Consider the following 22,142-nt stretch of genomic DNA (forward strand, 5'->3'; position numbering starts at 1 on the left):
TGACATTTGAATCAACATTTTATTGCTGAATTTTATAATAAACATTGTTGCCAGGACAGAAATGACCTGAAAACAATAGTGCAACAAGTTATTAGAATACACATAATCGCAAAACATGTTTAATAATGAAGCAAAAATGCTTTACAAGAGCAATATGAGAAATTGGGAGAACTAATTACAAAACAATTAGCATAACATTGTAACACCGTGCATTTCACCCCCGGAGCATTTAAATTAAACAAAGCCACATATCGAATAACAACAGTCTGTCTTTTTGACCAAAATAATTACAAAACCAAACTGGAAATGTTCAAACTTGTATAATTCGTGTATAATACCGTTAGGGCTTCTTTACGTCACCATTTTACTGCAGTAACACTTTCCCCATCAACAATATTGTACTTACAGTGAGGGAAAAGTCACGAGAAAAGCACAAACTTAAAATGACTTTGTTCGTTGTTCATTTCGTTACTTTCTTCATTGAGGATACTGTTAAAATGAACGGTTAAGTCAGTTGTGCGACGATCCGAGGAGAGACCAGACACAAAAACAAGAGCTTAGGTTTGTCCCATCACAGTGAGTCCCAGTTTCTTCTGCTCAGAAGCTTTTCAAGGCGGTTCACACCAGTCCAAGTCTTCTTCTGGTTTGAGTCCAGTTTAGTCCTGGTTTTTATCCGGGTTAGTCCCAGTTTAGTCTTGGTCTAGTCCTGGTTTTTATCCGGGTTAGTACCAGTTTAGTCTTGGTCTAGTCCTGGTTTTTATCCGGGTTAGTACCAGTTTAGTCTCCATTTTTGATGTGGTGTTTGAGTGTGTATGAAGGCCTGTCTGCTTGTAAGGCTGCGGTCACACTCGGAGCACAGTCTAGTCCTGGTGTACTCCAGAGCTAGTCCTTGGGATGTAACAATATTTATTGTCATATTTAGAAAAGACAGAATGCCATTTATCCTTTTAAAATGCCTTTGCTGCACGTCATGTCTTCTGCACTGAAAAGGAGCAGAGCAGGGTCTATGTTTAGCTGTAGATGTATAACTCGATTAACGTTACATCCCCATGTGGTCCTGGGTCCAGTCCTGGTCTACCTCTGGTCTACCTCTGGTCTACCTCTGGTCTACCTCTGGTCTACCTCTGGTCTACCTCTGGTCTAGTCCTGGTTTACCTCTGGTCTAGTCCTGGTCTACCTCTGGTCTACCTCTGGTTTACCTCTGGTCTAGTCCTGGTCTAGTCCTGGTCTAGTCCTGGTTTACCTCTGGTCTAGTCCTGGTCTAGTCCTGGTCTAGTCCTGGTCTAGTCCTGGTCTAGTCCTGGTTTACCTCTGGTCTAGTCCTGGTTTACCTCTGGTCTAGTCCTGGTTTACCTCTGGTCTAGTCCTGGTCTAGTCCTGGTTTACCTCTGGTCTAGTCCTGGTCTAGTCCTGGTCTAGTCCTGGTTTACCTCTGGTCTAGTCCTGGTCTAGTCCTGGTTTACCTCTGGTCTAGTCCTGGTCTAGTCCTGGTTTACCTCTGGTCTAGTCCTGGTCTAGTCCTGGTTTACCTCTGGTCTAGTCCTGGTTTACCTCTGGTCTAGTCCTGGTTTACCTCTGGTCTAGTCCTGGTCTAGTCCTGGTTTACCTCTGGTCTAGTCCTGGTTTACCTCTGGTCTAGTCCTGGTTTACCTCTGGTCTAGTCCCGGTCTAAATCTCGATGCGTGTCGTGTGTGTGTGAACTCATTTCCTCTGCTGGCGAGCCTTTAAACCACGATGTTCCCGGTTCCGTACCCAAACACGCTCCATGGACTAAAGCACATTCACACTGGATTGTCCCTCCCCTGGGCCGTGCCCTCCACTTCCCTCTGGCAGAAGTGAGCGAGCAGAGTGTCCAAGTCCCTCCTGTCCGCCGCGCCGTACAGCGAGCTTTCTCCCATCATGCTTAGGGCCATGCGCAGAGTGGACCAGATGTTGTCGGACATGAGTGCGGCGGCGGCGACTCCCGGGCCCCGCGCCGCCCTCGCCCCGTCTCCTGCTGCCTGCCGCTGCAGCGACAGGGCCTCCAGGAAGTGTTCCACGGCTTCTCTGGAAACAAGCAGCGACCAACGATTAGATAACGTGTCATTAAACATTTCTGTTCGGAAGGTTTTCTAGTGATTTAAACATTTTAGAATGCAACAAACGTTTAGAGGTTTATTTTACACATACAATACATTTAAGCCATGTACAATTTGCAACAGAAAATAAGTCTACACTATGAATTTTTATAAGATCGTATGATATTGAGTCTTTGTGTGATGTGGGAACAAAACCAATATATATACTTTTGCACTATATTACATAATGCATTAAATATACATTGTTGTAAATGGATTAATATCTGACTATTTAAATGAAAAGTGGTCGAACAAAGCTCTTACAATGCCTCTGATGTCACTGCAGCGTTTGGATATTTGTCGGAAACAATTTTCTCTTTTCCCCTCAGTTATTTTACAAAACTGCAGTAAATAAAAACACAAAATGTTCACATGATCAAGAGTCCCGCCCACTTCAAAGTCCGCCTTGGTCTCAGATGTGAATTACCATTGCTTCTCCCCATGGACTCTGTATCCAAGTGGTGGACGGTCACTGTTCTAACGCTCCACAACGAGAGCAGTTTAAGCACGGAAATTATGCTCATACATCAGTGAATGAATCAAAACAACCTCACGTACGGTGTGTATTTTGACTGTAACACTTGCTGCAAATGACGGACGTCTTTTTATGGGCAGTTACCTGTGCGCGCCCAGGTTTACGCAGCTGATTCCCAAGTTGTAGCGGCTGCGGATGAAGCCGGGCTGCAGTTCCAGCGCTCGCCTGTAAGCGGCTACAGCCTCCTCCGAGCGACTCCCATTGGCCAGTGTCGCGCCCAGTTTATTCCACAAGAGGTAGTCCTTTTCCAGAGAAACAAGGGAGGAAACACGCCGTTAGACAAGTATGAATACAGCACATACCAGGTCATTACACCTCCCGGCTGCTTTCTGTGAGAGCCCGTGCACAGGGATATTGCCTGATGCACATATGTCAATCAGGCAGAACAAGGTTACCCGTCACCTGGTCGCCACGGAGACGGTATCGTTTTGAACCTTCACATTATTCGTTTGGGTTTGTAAACTTGCCCCTGACTTTATGGTTTGAGGTCCTTTTAGCTGACAGTAAATTCCCTTTCTGAAGCTCTTTTGTTTATTTGTGCTGAATTACGTTGAACCTTGGTTTTTGTTTCATGTAATTAGAGAAATATGAACCATAAAACCAGGTCAACAAATCTGCATTCATGAATTCCTCCATATAAAATGGACCTGTACCGGCTCAGTTTTAAACCATGTACCGGTACTTGGATAAATGTAAAATATAGAGGCGTTTAATGCCGTACTGTGGGACGTTCCAGGGAAAGCAATCCTTTGGTTTCACAATTACTAGAATCTAGGATACACGGCAACTAAAAGTGCAATTATGAGGCAAGTACAGGGCACATCTGTCAATCTACTTTATCTCGTTGTTAGTAACATAACCTCACGGCCCCACTCTTGTATCACTCTTGTATCACTCTTGTATCACTCTTGTATCATTTTAGTTCCTGAAAATGTTATATGGAAATCTTCAAAATGCCTAATCCCTTCTTGACGTCCCAGTTACTATTCTAGTCCCATCCGAATACCGTGCTAATACTGCTGCGTTACTGTGCTATTACCGTATTATTACCGTGCTATTACGTGCAACCTAACTTTGTCTCCGTCTGAACTGAAACACGCTGCACAAAAGGCTCTGTAGAACTCTGCAAATAATGCCGTCTTCATGTGCTGTGTGAATTATGGTAAATACCAGAGGGAAACGGCACGTGAACGCCCCGTCATCTTGTCATTTCTATGCCAGAGTTGCAGAAATGAAACAACCTTTGACCTCTCACTATGTCGGACAGGATCAAAAGAGTCACCACTGTTTATCCCTGTGCAATCTGTAGGACATCGTCTCTCGTGAACCTTTTACACTGTATTCACGGATATTTGTCTGGATAAAGCCTGTTTTTAAAGTGCTTTTTTTGTTGTTGCTAAGACCACTAAAGCGCTTTCCAGAGCAAGGCAGCATCACACACAACATATAAGTATAAAACCTGCCAACCCTGTACTTTAGACCCGTCCAAACATGCTCTGAAATACACGTGACAACTAAATTAGCGGTATGTTTTTTAGTCTTCTCTCAAATGCTCCGGGAAGTGTTCGGAACAGGAACTCTGGACGCCAAAAGTAAAAGACGGTCGCGACTAAATATGCTTTTCCAAACGGTCTGAGCCGGACACGCTCTGCTGAGCCGGACCTGTGGCGTGACGGAGAGCGCTGCGCTGAAGCAGTCCACGGCTTTGTCGTACTCTCCGCTCAGGTTGAAGAGGACTCCCAGGCCACACTGCAGCTGAGGGTCCACCTCAGACGGGTCAGCGTTTGCCGCCTGGAGGTACAACGCCTGCACTTCTGTGAACAAGAACCTGAGGAGAGGAAGCAGGAAGTGTCAGTCACATGACCCTTCAACCATCTGGTGCTCTGTTCTGTCCCTCTGCTGTTGGACTCATGAATACTTCTGAACACTTCAACTACTATTTAAATCGACCACTTTCTGCACTACATCTATAAATTTAACTGTACATTTTGTGTGCATACTGAGGCTATTTTCATCTTATAGTGAGTTTAAATAGTCTCTCTTTGATGCATGCCTTATTTGATTTGATACATCTTGCTTTTATCAGTTTTATGTTGTATGTAACGCGATTTTGATGTGCAAGAAAGGATTTCAAGTTAGACATTGATTTTGATACCACCACCATTGACAATAAAATAAAAACACTTTTTAGACACAAAAATTCTTCAACACAAAACAATGGCCGTTTCTTTCATATTTCCACATGGTCTTAATTAGTTCTGATAAAAGATAAAGACAATGACTTGTATTCGTTTGGTCCTGGTTTTATTCTGGTGCAGACTCTTGTTGCTTTCAAAAAACAAAACTGGGACAAAAGTTTAGACCAGAGCTAAACAATGACTCGAATGAGACTAAACTGGGCTCAATTTAGAACCAGATATGAGCGAGTATGACCGCACCCGACTCGTCCTGGTGTGGTTCTGGAGTTGGACCAGTTTAGGTGTGAACGCAGGCTCAGTTTGGGCCACATTTAACCTGGTGTAAGTGTGAACGCATCCTTCATCTGTTCAGAAAAGGCTACATTTTGTCATCGTTATGGGAGAAGTTTTTCATATTAGTTTTGATACTGAAAGAGCACGGTCCCAGTTTTTTGGTGTTTAAATGTGTCAATGAGAGTGATACTAATAGTACCTGGGTATCAATCTTTGACAAATCTAGATCCTTCTTCACATTTTTATAGTGCAAGTTTAATGCCCGATTCAATTCAACTAACGCTTAATAAAATGCATGAGTTTGGATCAATGTATTCAAAGATGAAAAACTGTACTGTCTGCCTCACCACCGAGACATTTTAGTCTAAAATGTCTGTTTTCTGTCTCACTCACTCTGGGATTTACAGCCAAAAAGACTTTCTGCCTTATACAAGTCATCTTTATGATAAACCTGAAGAATGACGCAGGCTAATATGCTACAAGGCTAATAATAACAATCAAAATGGAGGTAAATGGCACCTCGATAACGGAAGACATTGGTAAAACTTAAGTTCCAAGACTCAAAGATTTGTTGCTTTGTTGCAGGTTTTGATGGGAGGCGCCAACATCATTCAACAAACAGTCAATTAATAGTTTGGTTTAGGTTCGTTATTGATTGGAGCATTAATCACAGCGTTATGCACCGCTCTGGATACTCACTCTGGAAGCAGGGAGCCGAACCTCTCCCTCTCCTTGTCCTTGTCCCCGGCGCCTGCGCTCTGCTGCCCCTGCTGGCTCTGGTCCCACACGGCGTGGTACTTGGGGTTGTGCTTGAGCCAGTCCCTCAGAGCCTCGCACGCCTGTTTGTGCAGCGACTCGTTTGTGAAGCTCACGGCGAGGGCCATGAGCGCCGTCAGGTTGTCCTTCTTCAGCTCTATACACCTGAGGACCCAGAGAAACCGCATTAGCCGCTGTCAAACGTCACGCGTGGAAAGCTTCATGATGCACGTGCAGTATCTATTTAGAATTGTTTAGACTTATATTGATATGAAACGACTTGATAAATGATGAATCTGGCGAGAGAGCTTGAGTTTGCCAAATGGAGCAAATGGCGTCTTGTTTGCGGGAGAATAAAGGTTAATCAAACACAAACGAATCACTCAAAATACAACTTTGAGTGGAAAAACAAACGTAGCCTGGTTAAAGCACTTAAAAGTCTGCTTTACAAAGGGTTTTTGATCATGTAATAAAGTTAAATCTTCCTTGCCCCTGAACAGATATATCATAAAAGCAGATCTTATGGTAAACAGAATATGACCACTGTTATCATGCTAATGTTTGTTAGCTTTAGAGCAACTATAATCTCTGCTCTGGGCTCTGAAAGTTGTGAAAAGTGCTTATAAACTCATCGCTGAGAAATAACTTGTTTGTCAGTAAAAATAAGGTTTGTTTCCCCCTTTAAAAAGGACTAAACAAGTTAGTATAGGCAAATATAAAGACCAGAATCAGTATATTTGCCTTAAAAGTGCAGCCGAGCTCAACCTGGACTTGCTTTTAACTCTAAAACTTGGTTAAAAGCTGAAAAAAGCTCAGCACCGACACTAAAGTCTGTATTTTGACCTGATCACGGTTTGTCCTTTATTGTACCATGCACTCACAGTATTATATTATACAGTAACTTAATATAACTGCACCAAACTGCCAAGAATCAGAAGAAATAATGTTTTTCTGGTACAACATTCTCACCTCCGGAGGGCGCTGATGGCTGCAAACTCCTGCTCATTCTCAGCTTGACACGTGCCCAGGTATTGCCACGCCTGCCGGTTCAAAACAAGTGATGTAGATGAAAAAGCCGGATATAATCACGCATAGAAAGCCTCTAATGTCATAAAGTGAAGCGTCCTCACCAGCTGATTCTCTGGTTCTTTCTGCACGGCGCTTTCAAAGAAGCGCACGGCCCCGGGAATGTCGCCCGCCTCCATCCGCTTCACGCCTTCTGACAACGGGTCCGGGTGCGATAAATACGGGTTTTCCTCTTCAAACTGGTATCCCTGATCAGGACGAAACGACAGCGTCCTCCTCAATCAACATTGCATTTTAATGATATACGTGTGATGTCATAACGGTTTAAGATGGAGATGGATGATGGAATTTGATGTTAAAACGGTCGAACTCTGGATGTTTTGACCTGGTTTATGGGGAAAGTTTCTGACCGACTGGCACAAAGTTTAGATTGAGATAAAAGGACTAAAGTGACATTATTTTTTCACTCAGAAATAAATAAAATAAATAAATAAAATAAATAAAAATTATAGAACAGTTATACTTTTGTGGATTTTCCAGTCTGAAAAAAAAAATCGGGTAATTCAATTTGGTTTGGCCTAATATTTTATTTTAATTATTGTATATTTATATTTATTATTTATACAAATTTATAAGCAATTGCCAATCCTTATGGTTCGGGAATAATTCTATAAACACTTGTCATTGTCTTACTTCAAACATTTTAGATTTAATACCATTGAGAATGTATTCAAAATGTGGTGAACGTGCTTCTACAACCATTAAAACCGGTCACATTTAAACCACATCCTGTTCAGTTTATTAAAAAAAATAAAAAGGGATATATCACCTTGTCATAGGAAGAGCTGAGCAGCTGATCGAAGTCGGACAACCAGGGATGACTCTCTGCGTCTCGCTTGGCCATTTCCTCCCACTCCTCCTGCAGCTTCTCCCAGAAATCCACATCGCTCTGAGACAAACGCCAAATACGTGACACGTTTACTACAGATACAACTAGAGAAGACGCCATATCAAGGTCAGCGTTACGAATACAGTGAGAAGAAACATCCACATATAAGGATTATTCAGGATTATTGACACAGAGACCAAACTTCCTTTAATGTGTGTATAAAAATATGTAAAGTCCCTTAAAACAGTTTGATATAAAAGCCTTGATGATATTACACGTTACAGAGGAAGTGGTTTACCTCGACCGCTGCCTTGGCCTGCTGGAAATCTGGCCCAGCCGTGGCAAACTCGTCCACCCAAGCCTCTGCTGAGTCCGCGGAAACCTGATCACACGGGAGAGGAAAAGATTAGCCCGTCCATTCTGGAGGGGAACGGATCAAGTGGCATTCAGAAGGACAAGAACAGAAAGCAATGGAAATGAAATGAAATGTCCCATTATTTCCTCAACGTAAATTTGATTTTTGAAAAGGTTTGCGGTGCGTAGCGCTGCATATTCACATGTAAATATGTATGTAACAAATACGTTCAAAGTCTCTTCTGTCAGTCCAGTGCATCTAAAGCCGCACTCGTCTCTGTGGTGATGTTATTGCTTTTAGAGCTGTGGATTAATCGACTAATTGTGACTAGTCAGCTATAAAAAGATCATCGGAGCTGTATTTTTAGATTACTAATCGTTATCTGCACTATACAGACTAAAAACACATGAAGATACTGTTCTATAACAAACGATTCAGATTTTCATCAATAATAAACTGTATTAGTAAGTATTCTCTGCCTATAAACCTTCATACTTCCTTTATTTGGTTGAGAATTTCAAAATCGCTGACTAATTTCTTTGTCTAGAATGTTCCACAGTACGTAAAATATAACCAACTAACTATATTATTTAAAACAAAGACTATCAGATTGTTTTTATCAGAATATTATTTCTGTGGTGTCTCGCTGGTGACTCTGTCTCGCTGGTGAGCCTGACCCTGCGGTGAGCCTGACCCTGCGGTGAGCCTGACCCTGCGGTGAGCCTGACCCTGCGGTGAGCCTGACCCTGCGGTGAGCCTGACCCTGCGGTGAGCCTGACCCTGCGGTGAGCCTGACCCTGCGGTGAGCCTGACCCTGCGGTGAGCCTGACTCTGCGGTGAGCCTGACTCTGCGGTGAGCCTGACCCTGCGGTGAGCCTGACCCTGCGGTGAGCCTGACCCTGCGGTGAGCCTGACCCTGCGGTGAGCCTGACCCTGCGGTGAGCCTGACCCTGCGGTGAGCCTGACCCTGCGGTGAGCCTGACCCTGCGGTGAGCCTGACCCTGCGGTGAGCCTGACCCTGCGGTGAGCCTGACCCTGCGGTGAGCCTGACTCTGCGGTGAGCCTGACTCTGCGGTGAGCCTGACTCTGCGGTGAGCCTGACCCTGCGGTGAGCCTGACCCTGCGGTGAGCCTGACCCTGCGGTGAGCCTGACCCTGCGGTGAGCCTGACCCTGCGGTGAGCCTGACTCTGCGGTGAGCCTGACTCTGCGGTGAGCCTGACTCTGCGGTGAGCCTGACCCTGCGGTGAGCCTGACCCTGCGGTGAGCCTGACCCTGCGGTGAGCCTGACCCTGCGGTGAGCCTGACCCTGCGGTGAGCCTGACCCTGCGGTGAGCCTGACTCTGCGGTGAGCCTGACTCTGCGGTGAGCCTGACCCTGCGGTGAGCCTGACCCTGCGGTGAGCCTGACCCTGCGGTGAGCCTGACCCTGCGGTGAGCCTGACCTTGCGGTGAGCCTGACCCTGCGGTGAGCCTGACCCTGCGGTGAGCCTGACTCTGCGGTGAGCCTGACTCTGCGGTGAGCCTGACTCTGGTGACTGACTCCGTGGTAAACCTGTGCTAACGCTGAGCTAACACTAATAGCTGCTATTGTGCACAGAAACCATTTAAAAGTCAGAACAAAGTCATAGTAAAAGTGTAATAAGTCATGCTTTGTCTAGTCTGAGCGGCCGTACCTGCCTGACGACCTTTGCCCACTTCTCTGCCTGTTTAGCTTTATCTTTGTCAATGGTCTGGTCCTTCTCTGGAGCCTCCAGAGGAAGGCTGCCTCCCCCTGTTTCCACCAGGAACTACGATGGTGTGAGAAGCGGGGAGGTGTTTGGACAGTTTGTGGTGAGGTGGGGACATTTGTGGGATAAAGTGGGAGCATTTTGAAGCAGCAGGGAGAGCAGACGAATGGTTAAACGGTGAAATGACACACCAAGTACAAGAGCAGGGAAAATTATGGGAAAATATTCAACTCAGAAGCTGCACTTGGTAGTAAAACAACACTATTTAGAGGTACACACTAATTAGGCTTATGACTTTTGAATGGCTGTTTATCAGGGCTTGATGGTCTTAAGACGCACAATGTCATCTATAAGCCAAGGTTATATATTACTATTCACCAAACTAAAAGGACACATATTATGCATTTTTTGTAATGTTCTTGGCCTTTAAACATGTTCTCAACCCTAACCCCTTTGCTTAGACATCTCTCGTTTTAGAAAAAAATGTATCTACTGAAAGCACACACTTCTTTTATACCTGTGAGGCGTTCCCTTATCAGGATTTGTGTTAGAGCTCCATCTACTGGATGAAGGAATTACCATGGCGAAAAAAACAAAAGCTAGCCTGTCCCAACATGCTAACACGAGCGCGCAATTGCAATATACATAAACTTAAGATTTCTGTGCTCTACTTCTGATGTCACAAATTGGGGAAACTTGAAACAGAGCGTTTTCTGACTTAACAAGATGAAGCTAAATATAACTATGATTTTAATGATGGAACAATGTTTTAATTAGCGCTGGGTTTCGATTCAAATTTCAAGAATCGATTCGATTCCGATTTTTACGTTTCAAAATGGGTTTCCCGATTTTCTCAGATTCAAATCTGATTCGATCCGATTTCGATCTGATTTCGATTCGATCCGGGGGTTAATGTTATTAAAAATGAAAAATGTATTTGAACCGTTTCCTTCACTTCATGACTGTGTAGAGAAGCAACATATTAAAACTAGTATTATATCAATATCAAACAGCAAATCTTACAAGTATTGGTAGTTACTGATGGAAGACTGATGAAAAGGTTAAGGGTCAATCTACCTTCAAGAAAGATAATTCAGGACAATAAATGGAGGACATGATTGAGGTGACGACATCTGCAACAGTGGATTCTACTGGGACACTAACCAGTGCATTATTATTATGCTTGAAAATAATTAAGAATTCACCCAAAAGCGGTTGCTACCAAAAGCATTTTTATTTTAAAACTGCTCACACACTGCCAGTACTGAAACTGGAAGTATAAAATGTAAACGTTGAGCATTTTTCAAAAAAAATAAATAAATAAAAATGTTTAATTTAAAAACAAACATTTAAAAAAAAATAAAAATAATTTATATATATATATATATATATATATATATATATATATATATATATATATATATATATATATATATATATATATATATATATATATATATATATATATATATATATATATATATATATATATATATATATAAAAAATTATTATTATTATTTTTTTTAAATGTTTGTTTTTAAATTAAAAAAATAAATAAAAAAAAATATCTATCTTTGGACGTACGAATCGATAATCGGTCATTAATATGCAAATCGATTAAAAATCGGAAAATCGATTTTTTCAACCCAGCTCTAGTTTTAATGTGGTTAAAAGATTAAAAAAGAGAAAACAAACAGTACATTTTGCATAATACGTGTCCTTTAATACATTTTTCATATAAACTTTTACAAAATACACTAACACGGCATTAAAAGCAAGTAAATTCATAAGCAGCAAATCAAAGCTTCTACCAGCGTTTTGACTAGCGTTAAAATCAAGCCCTGCTATCGTTAATTATCCTCACAACCGCCTTGTACAATGCAGTTTCTCGTTAAACCCGGGGGCGAAATGAGCACAAGCCGCGGGAGAAGTGAACCCGAAGCACTGTCCCGGTTGGGCGAGGGCACTGACCCGTACCTGGTTGAAGCTGGAGACCCAGTTTTGAGCCTCCTGGGCCTGAGCATTATCTGTGAGCTGTTTGTCTGTGCTGCTCTCCACTGTCACACTGCCCTCCCCAATCTGCCTAACGAAGCGCAGGAACTACACAGCGACAATGAGAAATGACAAGACAGGCAGTTATGAGAGAGAGAGAACGGGGGGCGGAGCCTAGAGGTGGGCGATGTGTCGGAGTGCGAAGCGTATTGTCGCGATTGTTAACTCAATTTGACCCAGTTGAAGCTGAATTGAAGCCGTTCGAGCAGCACATTAATGGACTAAATATACTGAATTTACTCATTTTCCACGTCATTTTCACGGAATTACGGCTCAATGTGAATCCTAAAAACGTATTGGCATATTTTGGAACTTGAGTATACCGTATTTTCCGGACTATAAGTCGCACCAGCCAAAAAATGCATAATAGAGAAGAAAAAACAAAACATATATAAGTCGCACTGGAGTATGAAATGCAGTTGCAAGTGTGAAAATAACAAATATTATCACATAGAAGTCGCTTCGGAGTATAAGTATAAATATAAGTATAAGTTGCACCCCGGCCAAAACTATGAAAAAAGGTGCAACTTATAGTCCGGAAAATACGGTACTAAATTTACACATTTTCCACGTAATTTTCAAAGAATTACGGCACATTTTATAATCTGTGTATGTGTCCCAGTTAACGATTATACGATTATTACAATTATTTCAATAATCTCGCGGCCCTAATAGCGAGAAGATTGCGGCGGATGGAAAAAAGGTACGTTGTGAACAGTCAAATAACGATATAGAGTGACATTTCTGCCCTCGTCTGATAATTAAACCTCAACGAGTTTGTTTAAAAGACAAAATATCACCTGTTTATCGTTATCGGGAAACTCCACAATCGCCAACGTCGCCCACCTCTAATGGAACCGCTCGAAAAAATGAATTAAAACACAAAATTTAAAAGACAATGTCATTTTTTTTAATTAAAAGATGCGTTCACACTTGACCGAACTGAACCGGGCTCAAACCGGGACCAAGTGTGACGTGAACGCACCAGAAATCACACCAATTTAATGACATAAGTCGCAATAAAAACATCGATATTGACATTGTGTACGATGTGGTTTGTATTGATATCGTGCGTACTGGTTCTCGAGGAGATTATACGAGAGCAAAACGAGTCGCCGGACGAAAAAAGATCAAATGAAATGGCAAAATAAAGTAGTGAAAAGACATGAAAACCCACCTCTGTGTTTTGCAACTTAGGATCGTCGACTTTTGCGACGAGTTCGTTCGCCGCTTGCCTCAAATCCTCCGCTTGATATTCCTTCGTCCTGTCGCGGAAAAAACAAAGGAAAAACGAAAAGAAGATGTGAACGTAATGTCGCAAAAGTGAAAAGTTCAAGAAAACTGTTGACACAAAATAACTTTCTTTCACATTGTTTCCAAAAAAAAAACAGTACTGATGCGGTTGACTCGATTGTAAGTATGTGAAGTAAAACACTAAAACACAATTTAGATTCACTGTTTTGGAGACTTGATTAGTTTTTACTGTTAAAAACACATTTACCTCATTAAAAAACAAGAGATTAAACAGGGTGCAGTAAGCATTGATCTACATAAACGTGAAAGTTTAATGCGTGTCACAGTTCAGGTTCACCCAGGGCTGCAACTCTGACTCAAAAATCATCATCGTATTTTGAACATTTTAATCGTTATCAGGACAACACAAGTTCTAAAACACCTTAGAAATACCCTCTTGTAACATAGACAGTGAAATTACAAAGTCAAAATATCAAAAAAGGACAATTAAAACAAAAAAAAACATCAATAATACACTTTCTTTGTAAATATTCTCCAACTAGAAGCCTCCAGTCACCATATTTACACCTTCATTTGGTTGATAATGTATCCGGAAAGTCTTTTATCGTCTAGAGATCCTCGTTTTACAAGTTGACTCATTAAAAAGGCCGTCTTAGTCCACTGCTAGCGTCATGTCTTAGAATCCTCACCACTCGCTCTCTTTGTCTCCCAAGTCTCCCAACCACAGCTTCTCCTCCGACTGCTCCAGATACTCCTCAGCCCAGCGTCCGGGATCTTAAGAGAGTCAGAAACAAACGACGAGTCACTTTTAAAAGAGTTTGTACGTCTAAAAGTCTCCGAACAGGAAGTGGAACGTACCTGCGGCGTCGGCGATGAACTCTTTGGTCCAGTCGGCGTCGGCGGCGTCGCCCAGAGCCACGAGGGGGGCGGCGGCCGAGTCGGGCCCGGAGACGAACTCGGCCGCCCAGTCACCGGAGAGCGCCAGGGCTGCCACGTCCGGAGCTGAAACGGTGCAGCGCCCCCGTCAGGTCGGTCAAGGTCAAGAGTGTCAAACAAGCTTTAATTAAATCTTGAAATTTTCTTTTGTTCCCACTGTCTGACGAGTTCTTATTTCTCAAGTTTGGGACCAGCTTTACGAAATATAACTGTATGAAGGACAAAAAAAAAAGTAAATGGCAGGATGAAAAGTACTTTTCAGCGATCGATTGAATCAAAAAGACAAGATTTTGCTTCTAAAACTGTCACAATTATTACGTTTTAGCTCTTACATTGTGACCTGAATAATTTCAATTATCGTTTTGATCTCGACATCCCTGATTTGACCAGAGGGAGGCGCTGTGTGGACGACAAAGAGACGCCCGCGCTCTTCTCTCGGCCGGATTTAACAGACGTCCGTTTGCTCGACTTCACCCAGTTTTAACTGCTGCGACGCTACGGCTTTTCCCGGTCGGGCTTCGGAACTCAAACCCAGACTCCATCCAGACGCACACAGACAGGCACAGACACACACACATACAGTGGATAGTGGTTCTAACCTCTCTGTGGCGCTGGTCTGTAGCTCTGCTGGTCGATCTGCTGCATCTCCTCCAGCAGCTGTCCCATATCGAAGGTTTGGGGCGGTTGCGGCGGGGCCTGGAGGAACTCATTCACCAGCTGCGGACAAGGAATATATATATATATATATATATATATATATATATATATATATATATATATATATATATATATATATATATATATATATATATATATATATATATATATATATATATATATATATATATATATATATATATATATATATATATATATATATATATATATATATATATATATATATATATATATATATATATATATATATATATATATATATATATATATATATATATATATATATATATATATATATATATATATATATATAAATAAGATAAGATAAGATAAGATAAGATAAGATAAGATATTCCTTTATTGTCCCACATGGGGAAATTTCATTGGTGCAACGCAGGTAGATACAGAGGTAGATACAGAAGAAAAGAACAGGTCACTTATAGGAAGTCTGAAAAACACTTTCAGTAGAAGATCTCCTATAAATAAATAAAAACTCGCAAAGGCATCAATATCGGCTGACACAACAATATTGATATCGCGACGAGCTCAACATACAATGACAGAAATGTACAGTTCTTATATTGAAGACGTTGAAGACCATCACATCTGACTTAGTTTAGAACTATGTATTTGGGCCTCAGAACTTCTGCCGTGGACAAAAGGAATGGATTTCTCTGGAAGATACTTTCGGCAGCTGAGAAAAAGGCCTTCACAATAAAATGGATGACATAAACGGCATGAACAATAAAGGGCTGGACCGACATAGACGTACGGAACATGGGGAAAAACAGATACGGACTGAACTTGGAAAAGGACAAATTTGACAAAAACTGGACTAAATGGGATTCATAATTTTGGACCTGGTATGCTCTAACCTCGTTCTTTATTTTCATCTGGAAGCATTATTATTCTTTAAAACAGTCATCTCAAATAATATAATAATATACACTACGATATTTCTCTGGTTCTGCGCCGTCTGTACTTTGTTTTTGTCTTTTCTGTCATTGTTGTTATTGTATCTTTATTTATACATAAGTTTAGATTGATCTGTGTTTTTCTTCAATAAAAAAACAATTAAAAAACATTGAAAAAGGCTGATTTTACGCATGATTTTCCTTCTAATCCATCCATTCATGAGATTCAACACGTCTTTTTTTTCAAATACTTAGTTCATTTTTTGGTTTCTAAACTAAAATACACCAAAACTGTTAAAATCAGCCAAAATTTATTCAGCCTTGGTTTTGTCTCCGTCTCTGTTTTTATTTTGAAAGTGTTTGACTAATACATCAAGGCTTGAACCTATTTCTTGTATTGGTTTTGAATTGACAGCGATGATTGTATCTAAAAGTGTATTAAAAAATCCCGACACTGTACAAGCGCCGTATCACAATCGTCTCCAATATTGTCGTAATGGTCAGTAAAACGCTCAGATTTGAAGCACATTATGAGATGTTAGAGGTCAATCGGCCGCACTGACCTCTTCCTCAGACGCGATCTCGATGGGAACAGGAGGAATCTGAAACGACAAACAAGATCACGTTCCATTGAGTGGAATCAGTTTGACCACGATCACGTTTCCAAGAGACGAAGAGCAGAAGACCAGACGCAGAACACATTTACCATACGTCCTCCGGCGGGACATATGTTTTCTGTGCATTAAATAAACTAAACTGACTCCAAACAAAGAGACTGGAGGAGATTCAGACTTTAAAAGAAGGTATAAGAAGTAGAAGTATAAGTTAAAAGAAGTATAGTATAGGTTTAAGATTATTATATTAAATCAATAATCGTGAATATTTAGGTCACAATATATTCGTAAAAATTATGATTGTGACATTTTTAGAAGACAAATTTACCTTTTTTCATTACATTTGTAGAAAAGTGAAACAATTTTAACCAAATTATGATTTTTTTTTAGTTCAATTAAAAGAAATGTGATGATTTTAGAAGCAAAATTAAGTAAATTTAAATGTAAAATGCTTTCGTTAAATCTTGCCGTTTCGGTCAAATTCATCATTCAGAAAGTTTAAAAAAGGAAAGAAAAATTTGAGATTTTAATAATCGCGAAGAATCGTTAAATCAATGTGTTTATTCTCACCATCGTGGTTACGCTAAAATATGGAAATTGTGACTATTTTAGAAGCAAAATTAAGTGGTTTTAATTATATCTATCGTCAAAATATATACACTTTAGAACAGTTTTTTGTTTTTTAATAAAATAACTTTAATTTAACAAAACTAAATAAACTAAATGACGTGTTTCATGAGTAAAACCTCAGACTCACCGTGGGCGTGGAGCGGTGTCTCCAGGCCCCGCCCTCTTTGGTCATGTGACCCGTCAGCTTCATTAGGGGATTCGATCCTCCACATTCTGTCTCCACCAAGTCCCGCATTGCCATGGCAACAGCAGAAGAGGCCAACCCCGAAACACCTGGAAATCAGGGAGAGTGAATAAATTATGTGTTACTGAGCACAAAGTTTGATGAGTAAAGTAACCAGGAAACCACTTGTTTTTGTTTTGTTTTTACTTGTCACATTGATTTGATTTCTTCAGTTCGGCTTATTGTTCAAATGAGTATCTAGTTCTGATAAAAAAAAATTTGGACGAGAAATTACGACGAGCAGTGCAGCAACTAACGATTATTTTGTGAAATCGATTTATCTGAAGATGAATCTCTCGATGGTTGAATGTTTAAGTCACAAAATCATGGTTAAAATGGAAAAATTGGACACACTTTGGACAATATGGGAGGTTTACGCCTAGAGCTGGATTGAAATAATCGATTTTCCGATTTTTAATCGATTCGCATATTAAAAGGTGGTATGGACGATTTTTTTTCAGCAATTTTTTTATCATATTTCCTCGTGGCGTGGATAAATCATTAGTCCTGCCACGTATCAATCATAAAACGCACCTATCGTTCACCTGCAGCCGCGTCAGGCTCGTCCCCACGTTTCCACGTGCCTAAGCGCATGGATCTATCATAATATAGTTCCCTCAGTGTACGGGGCAAAATGAAGACGGAGAAAGACAGTTCGAGCTGACGCAGAAGTGGACAGAAATCTACGGGAGACGAGCGATGCGCTCCGTTGCGCTAATAAACAAACGCACGTGTGTGTTGTATCAGCCCGCACGGGGGAGTGGCATGAGCACTTCCGCCTGAGTTCTCAAATTGCCGAAAAATCGTCCATACCGCCTTTAATGACCGATTATCGATTCGTACGTCCAAAGATCAATTTTTTTTTTTTCTAAATTAAAATTCTTTTCTACATTTCCCTCTGTGAACTTCAATCTACCTTCAAAAAAGATAATTCAGGACTCCTGGATTATCTTTCTTGAAGGTAGATTGACCCTTAACCTTTTCATCAGTCTTCCATCAGTAACTACCAATACTTGTAAGATTTGCTGTTTAATATTGATATAATACTAGTTTTAATATGTTGCTTCTCTACACAGTCATGAAGTGAAGGAAACAGTTCAAATACATTTTTCATTTTTAATAACATTAACCCCCGGATCGAATCGAAATCGGATCGAATCGGATGGGATCTGAGAAAATCTAAAAAAAACGATTTTGAAACGTAAAAATCGGAATCGAATCGATTCTTGAAATTTGAATCGAAACCCAGCTCTATTTACGCCGGACTACACAATTAGGACCAGGTTAAATGTTCGTATGAAGTGACTTTGTGTCTTGTTCTGTGCTTCATGCATGTGGGTTTAATAAAATACATGAATAAAATGGAAATAAAAATGTTTTAAAAAGCCAAATTACAAAGTTTGACGATGAAGCTTAAAGGATTCCACTTGAGAACATATTTTTGAGTATATCGCTGCACTTTCTCTGTTTCCGTGTGGTTTATTACCAGTTCTGACAAAGTTCAAGCTCGTTCTAAAACTGTTCAGAAAAGGTCAATTATTTTTGTCCCATTTGTGATTTTATTTTATTTTTGGCATCGATACTTGTTCAAATGAGCCTCTTTTTATAACTCCCGTTTTAAAGTGCCCATGACAGGTTTTTACGATGTTCTAATTTTGACTTTATTTGATGTATTTATACCCACAGACACCCGCAGACACCCGCAGGCACCCGCAGGCACCCGCAGACACACACCCACAGACACTCACCCGCAGACACACACCCACAGACACACACCCACAGACACTCACCCACAGACACTCACCCACAGACACACACCCACAGACACACACCCACAGACACTCACCCACAGACACTCACCCACAGACACTCACCCACAGACACTCACCCACAGACACTCACCCACAGACACTCACCCACAGACACTCACCCACAGACACTCACCCACAGACACTCACCCACAGACACACACCCACAGACACTCACCCACAGACACACACCCACAGACACACACCCACAGACACTCATCCACAGACACACATCCACAGACACACACCCACAGACACACACCCACAGACACACACCCACAGACACTCACCCACAGACACTCACCCACAGACACTCACCCACAGACACTCACCCACAGACACACACCCACAGACACTCACCCACAGACACACACCCACAGACACACACCCACAGACACACACCCACAGACACACACCCACAGACACTCACCCACAGACACACATCCACAGACACACACCCACAGACACTCACCCACAGACACTCACCCACAGACACTCACCCACAGACACTCACCCACAGACACACACCCACAGACACACACCCACAGACACTCACCCACAGACACTCACCCACAGACACTCACCCACAGACACTCACCCACAGACACTCACCCACAGACACTCACCCACAGACACTCACCCACAGACACTCACCCACAGACACACACCCACAGACATTCACCCACAGACACACATCCACAGACACACACCCACAGACACACACCCACAGACACACAGACACACACCCACAGACACACATCCACAAACACCCACAGACACACATCCACAGACACACACCCACAGACACACACCCACAGACACACACCCACAGACACACACCCACAGACACACATCCACAGACACACACCCACAGACACACATCCACAAACACCCACAGACACACATCCACAGACACACACCCACAGACACACATCCACAAACAGACATACACCCACAGACACACACAGACATACACCCACAGACACACATCCACAAACACCCACAGACACACACAGACATACACCCACAGACACACATCCACAAACACACACTGACACACACCCACAGACACCCACAGACACACACAGACATACACCCACAGACACACATCCACAAACACCCACAGACACACACAGACATACACCCACAGACACACATCCACAAACACACACAGACATACACCCACAGACACACATCCACAAACACACACAGACATACACCCACAGACACACATCCACAAACACACACAGACATACACCCACAGAGGTAAAGCACAGGTTTGTGAGCCGCTCAGTCCGTGGCATTAACACAATTAACAAGTGGAGCGAGGTGAAATCCCAGAGGTCGACAGCTCCGCTCTGCTCATAACCCTCGTCCCATCTGCCTCTTTCCAGCCCACTAACTTCTCTTGCATAATAATTCCCCGTTTCGCCGCTTAGAGCCAGTAAGCGGAAGACTGCAGAAAACATTTAATACTTTCAACATTTACAGCCATTAACGTAGCGGGATTACACGTATAAAAGCACTAAATTAGTCGTACAAACCTCTTTAACGTTACAGGTGTCCGGAGAGCGTGACGCCAGAGTAAAAATAGCAGATTTTGTAAGCGTGTTTTATTATCAAATTGACAGCAGATGCATTTGTGATCAAGGTCGAGTGTGTAAGAGGATTAGAAAAGATATTAATACACGTTATCAGACGTGGGTCAAACCTCCGAGCGCCGGCCGGCCCGACTCTGCTTTCTCAGCTCGGCGCCGCGCACTTTTCACCACAGTCGAACAGAACTACTGCGACTGCGACCGCCAAGAGTGTCACAGAAAACACTAAAACTATTATCGAAAATAGATGTTTGAGCAAGTGTTGATGCCAAAAGAAATAGCATAAACGGGACGAAAATGTAGCTTTCTTGAACAGTTTTAGCATGAATGAGTAAAAAAAACGCATGGAAACATAAAAGTACCACTAATTTGTGTTGAAAAGCAAGTTTATAGTCTAAAAAATTAAAATAACATAAAATGCTACTAAAGAACTACATTTTATTCTTACATTCTAGTAAAAAGCTGCAGTTGTCATCGTTTCAAGTCGCAAAACATTTCAAATTAGGGTTGATCGAGTTTATTTGAGCAGTTTATCGTGTTATTTGATTTAATTTAACTGAAACAATTAAAAAAATATCATTATTTTGAAATGACATCTTTTTGGTGAAAATGTTGAATAGATTTGCGTCTTTTGTCTGTCGTTTGATATTTGAGAAATATTTTGAGCATCTTCCTTTGCTCTTAAGAAACGTGTCCGATGTCCTAAGTAAACAGTCACACGTCAGATCTGTGGAGAGGTGAACGCCCACACAGTGAATGCATGCGTTGTCAAGCAATTAAAAAGAAAAAATGTAACTGAATAAATGCAAGACAGAAGACATGTAAACAAGTAAAGACTTGACTAAGTATACATAAGAAAAGACAGAACTTTGGGAAATATTTCTGATTGTGACTGTGTACTTTGGAAACCTGCTTGTGCACATGTCAACAAAGTATACAAAGGCTAATTTTAAGCTATTAACGCCACATTTTCGGCAAAAAAACAAACCTAAATCTATCGGAATACAAAGATGAAATGTATATACTGGCTGTGAAGAGGAAATAAACCGTTAGTGATATGAAATAGACAAGTGTGCAAAGCATTAGTGCTGCTTCATGTGTTAGCATTAGCCAGAGGTGCTAGCTGCTGCAGTGAACCATGCACACACACTTCTGCTGCTTAAAAAGAGCAAATAGTTCAACGTTTTCCATTTATAAAGAAGAAAACAGTGGTCTAACAGTCTACATTTGATCTGTCATTGTCTGTTAACGAGATAATATAATAATAAACTGGAAACTAGTGGGTGCATTTTACCTCTTCTTCTTCTACTATTATAATAAAACACATTGACATAATAATACAAACTGTTTTACAACGAGCGAAACAAGTGGCATTCAAACTACATAACATTAATTAAATAAACATAATCATAAATGCAGTCGCAGCTTATACAACATTATGTGGAAAATACTGATGTTTTTACCCGACCACAGCCGCAGCTAAACCCGGGTTGCGTCGCTCTGTCCCCGGCGTGTGTTCGGGTCGCTTCCCCGCACCGGCCCGGTCCTAAAAGAGCAG

General features: G+C 41.5%; 1 protein-coding gene across 3 annotated transcripts; it reads right to left on the bottom strand.

Moving 5' to 3' along the window:
- pex5 (peroxisomal biogenesis factor 5) lies at nt 1-22,142 on the bottom strand. 3 transcript variants are annotated; one of them, XM_072460417.1, is made up of 17 exons: nt 22,048-22,142; nt 17,083-17,228; nt 16,275-16,313; nt 14,719-14,836; nt 14,042-14,185; nt 13,873-13,957; nt 13,107-13,194; nt 11,855-11,977; nt 9,823-9,936; nt 8,093-8,176; nt 7,735-7,854; nt 7,010-7,153; nt 6,849-6,919; nt 5,823-6,044; nt 4,315-4,480; nt 2,737-2,894; nt 1-2,046 (listed from the first exon to the last, which is right to left on the bottom strand). In XM_072460417.1, exons 2-17 carry the CDS (start codon nt 17,194-17,196, stop codon nt 1,782-1,784), a joined length of 2,055 nt encoding a protein of 684 aa, XP_072316518.1. In that variant the 5' UTR covers nt 17,197-17,228; nt 22,048-22,142; the 3' UTR covers nt 1-1,781. The 3 variants fall into 3 exon arrangements, with proteins under 3 accessions (XP_072316518.1, XP_072316519.1, XP_072316520.1); XM_072460418.1 differs by lacking the exon at nt 9,823-9,936 and having other exon boundaries at nt 22,048-22,141; XM_072460419.1 differs by lacking the exons at nt 9,823-9,936; nt 11,855-11,977 and having other exon boundaries at nt 22,048-22,140.

Source organism: Eucyclogobius newberryi, unplaced genomic scaffold (assembly GCF_026437365.1).
Source record: "Eucyclogobius newberryi isolate DKJ021-1_F unplaced genomic scaffold, fEucNew1.0.hap1 SCAF_3, whole genome shotgun sequence".
In the NCBI taxonomy this organism is placed as follows: Eukaryota; Metazoa; Chordata; class Actinopteri; order Gobiiformes; family Gobiidae; genus Eucyclogobius; species Eucyclogobius newberryi.

Excerpts from the sequence above, each read along its gene's own strand:
- pex5 (XM_072460417.1), bottom strand. The coding sequence starts at position 17,196 with ATGGCAATGCGGGACTTGGTGGAGACAGAATGTGGAGGATCGAATCCC. Across the intron at positions 9,937-11,854 it reads GGGTCTCCAGCTTCAACCAG|TTCCTGGTGGAAACAGGGGG; the intron begins GTACGGGTCAGT and ends ACACCATCGTAG. Across the intron at positions 7,154-7,734 it reads TCAGCTCTTCCTATGACAAG|GGATACCAGTTTGAAGAGGA; the intron begins GTGATATATCCC and ends CGTCCTGATCAG.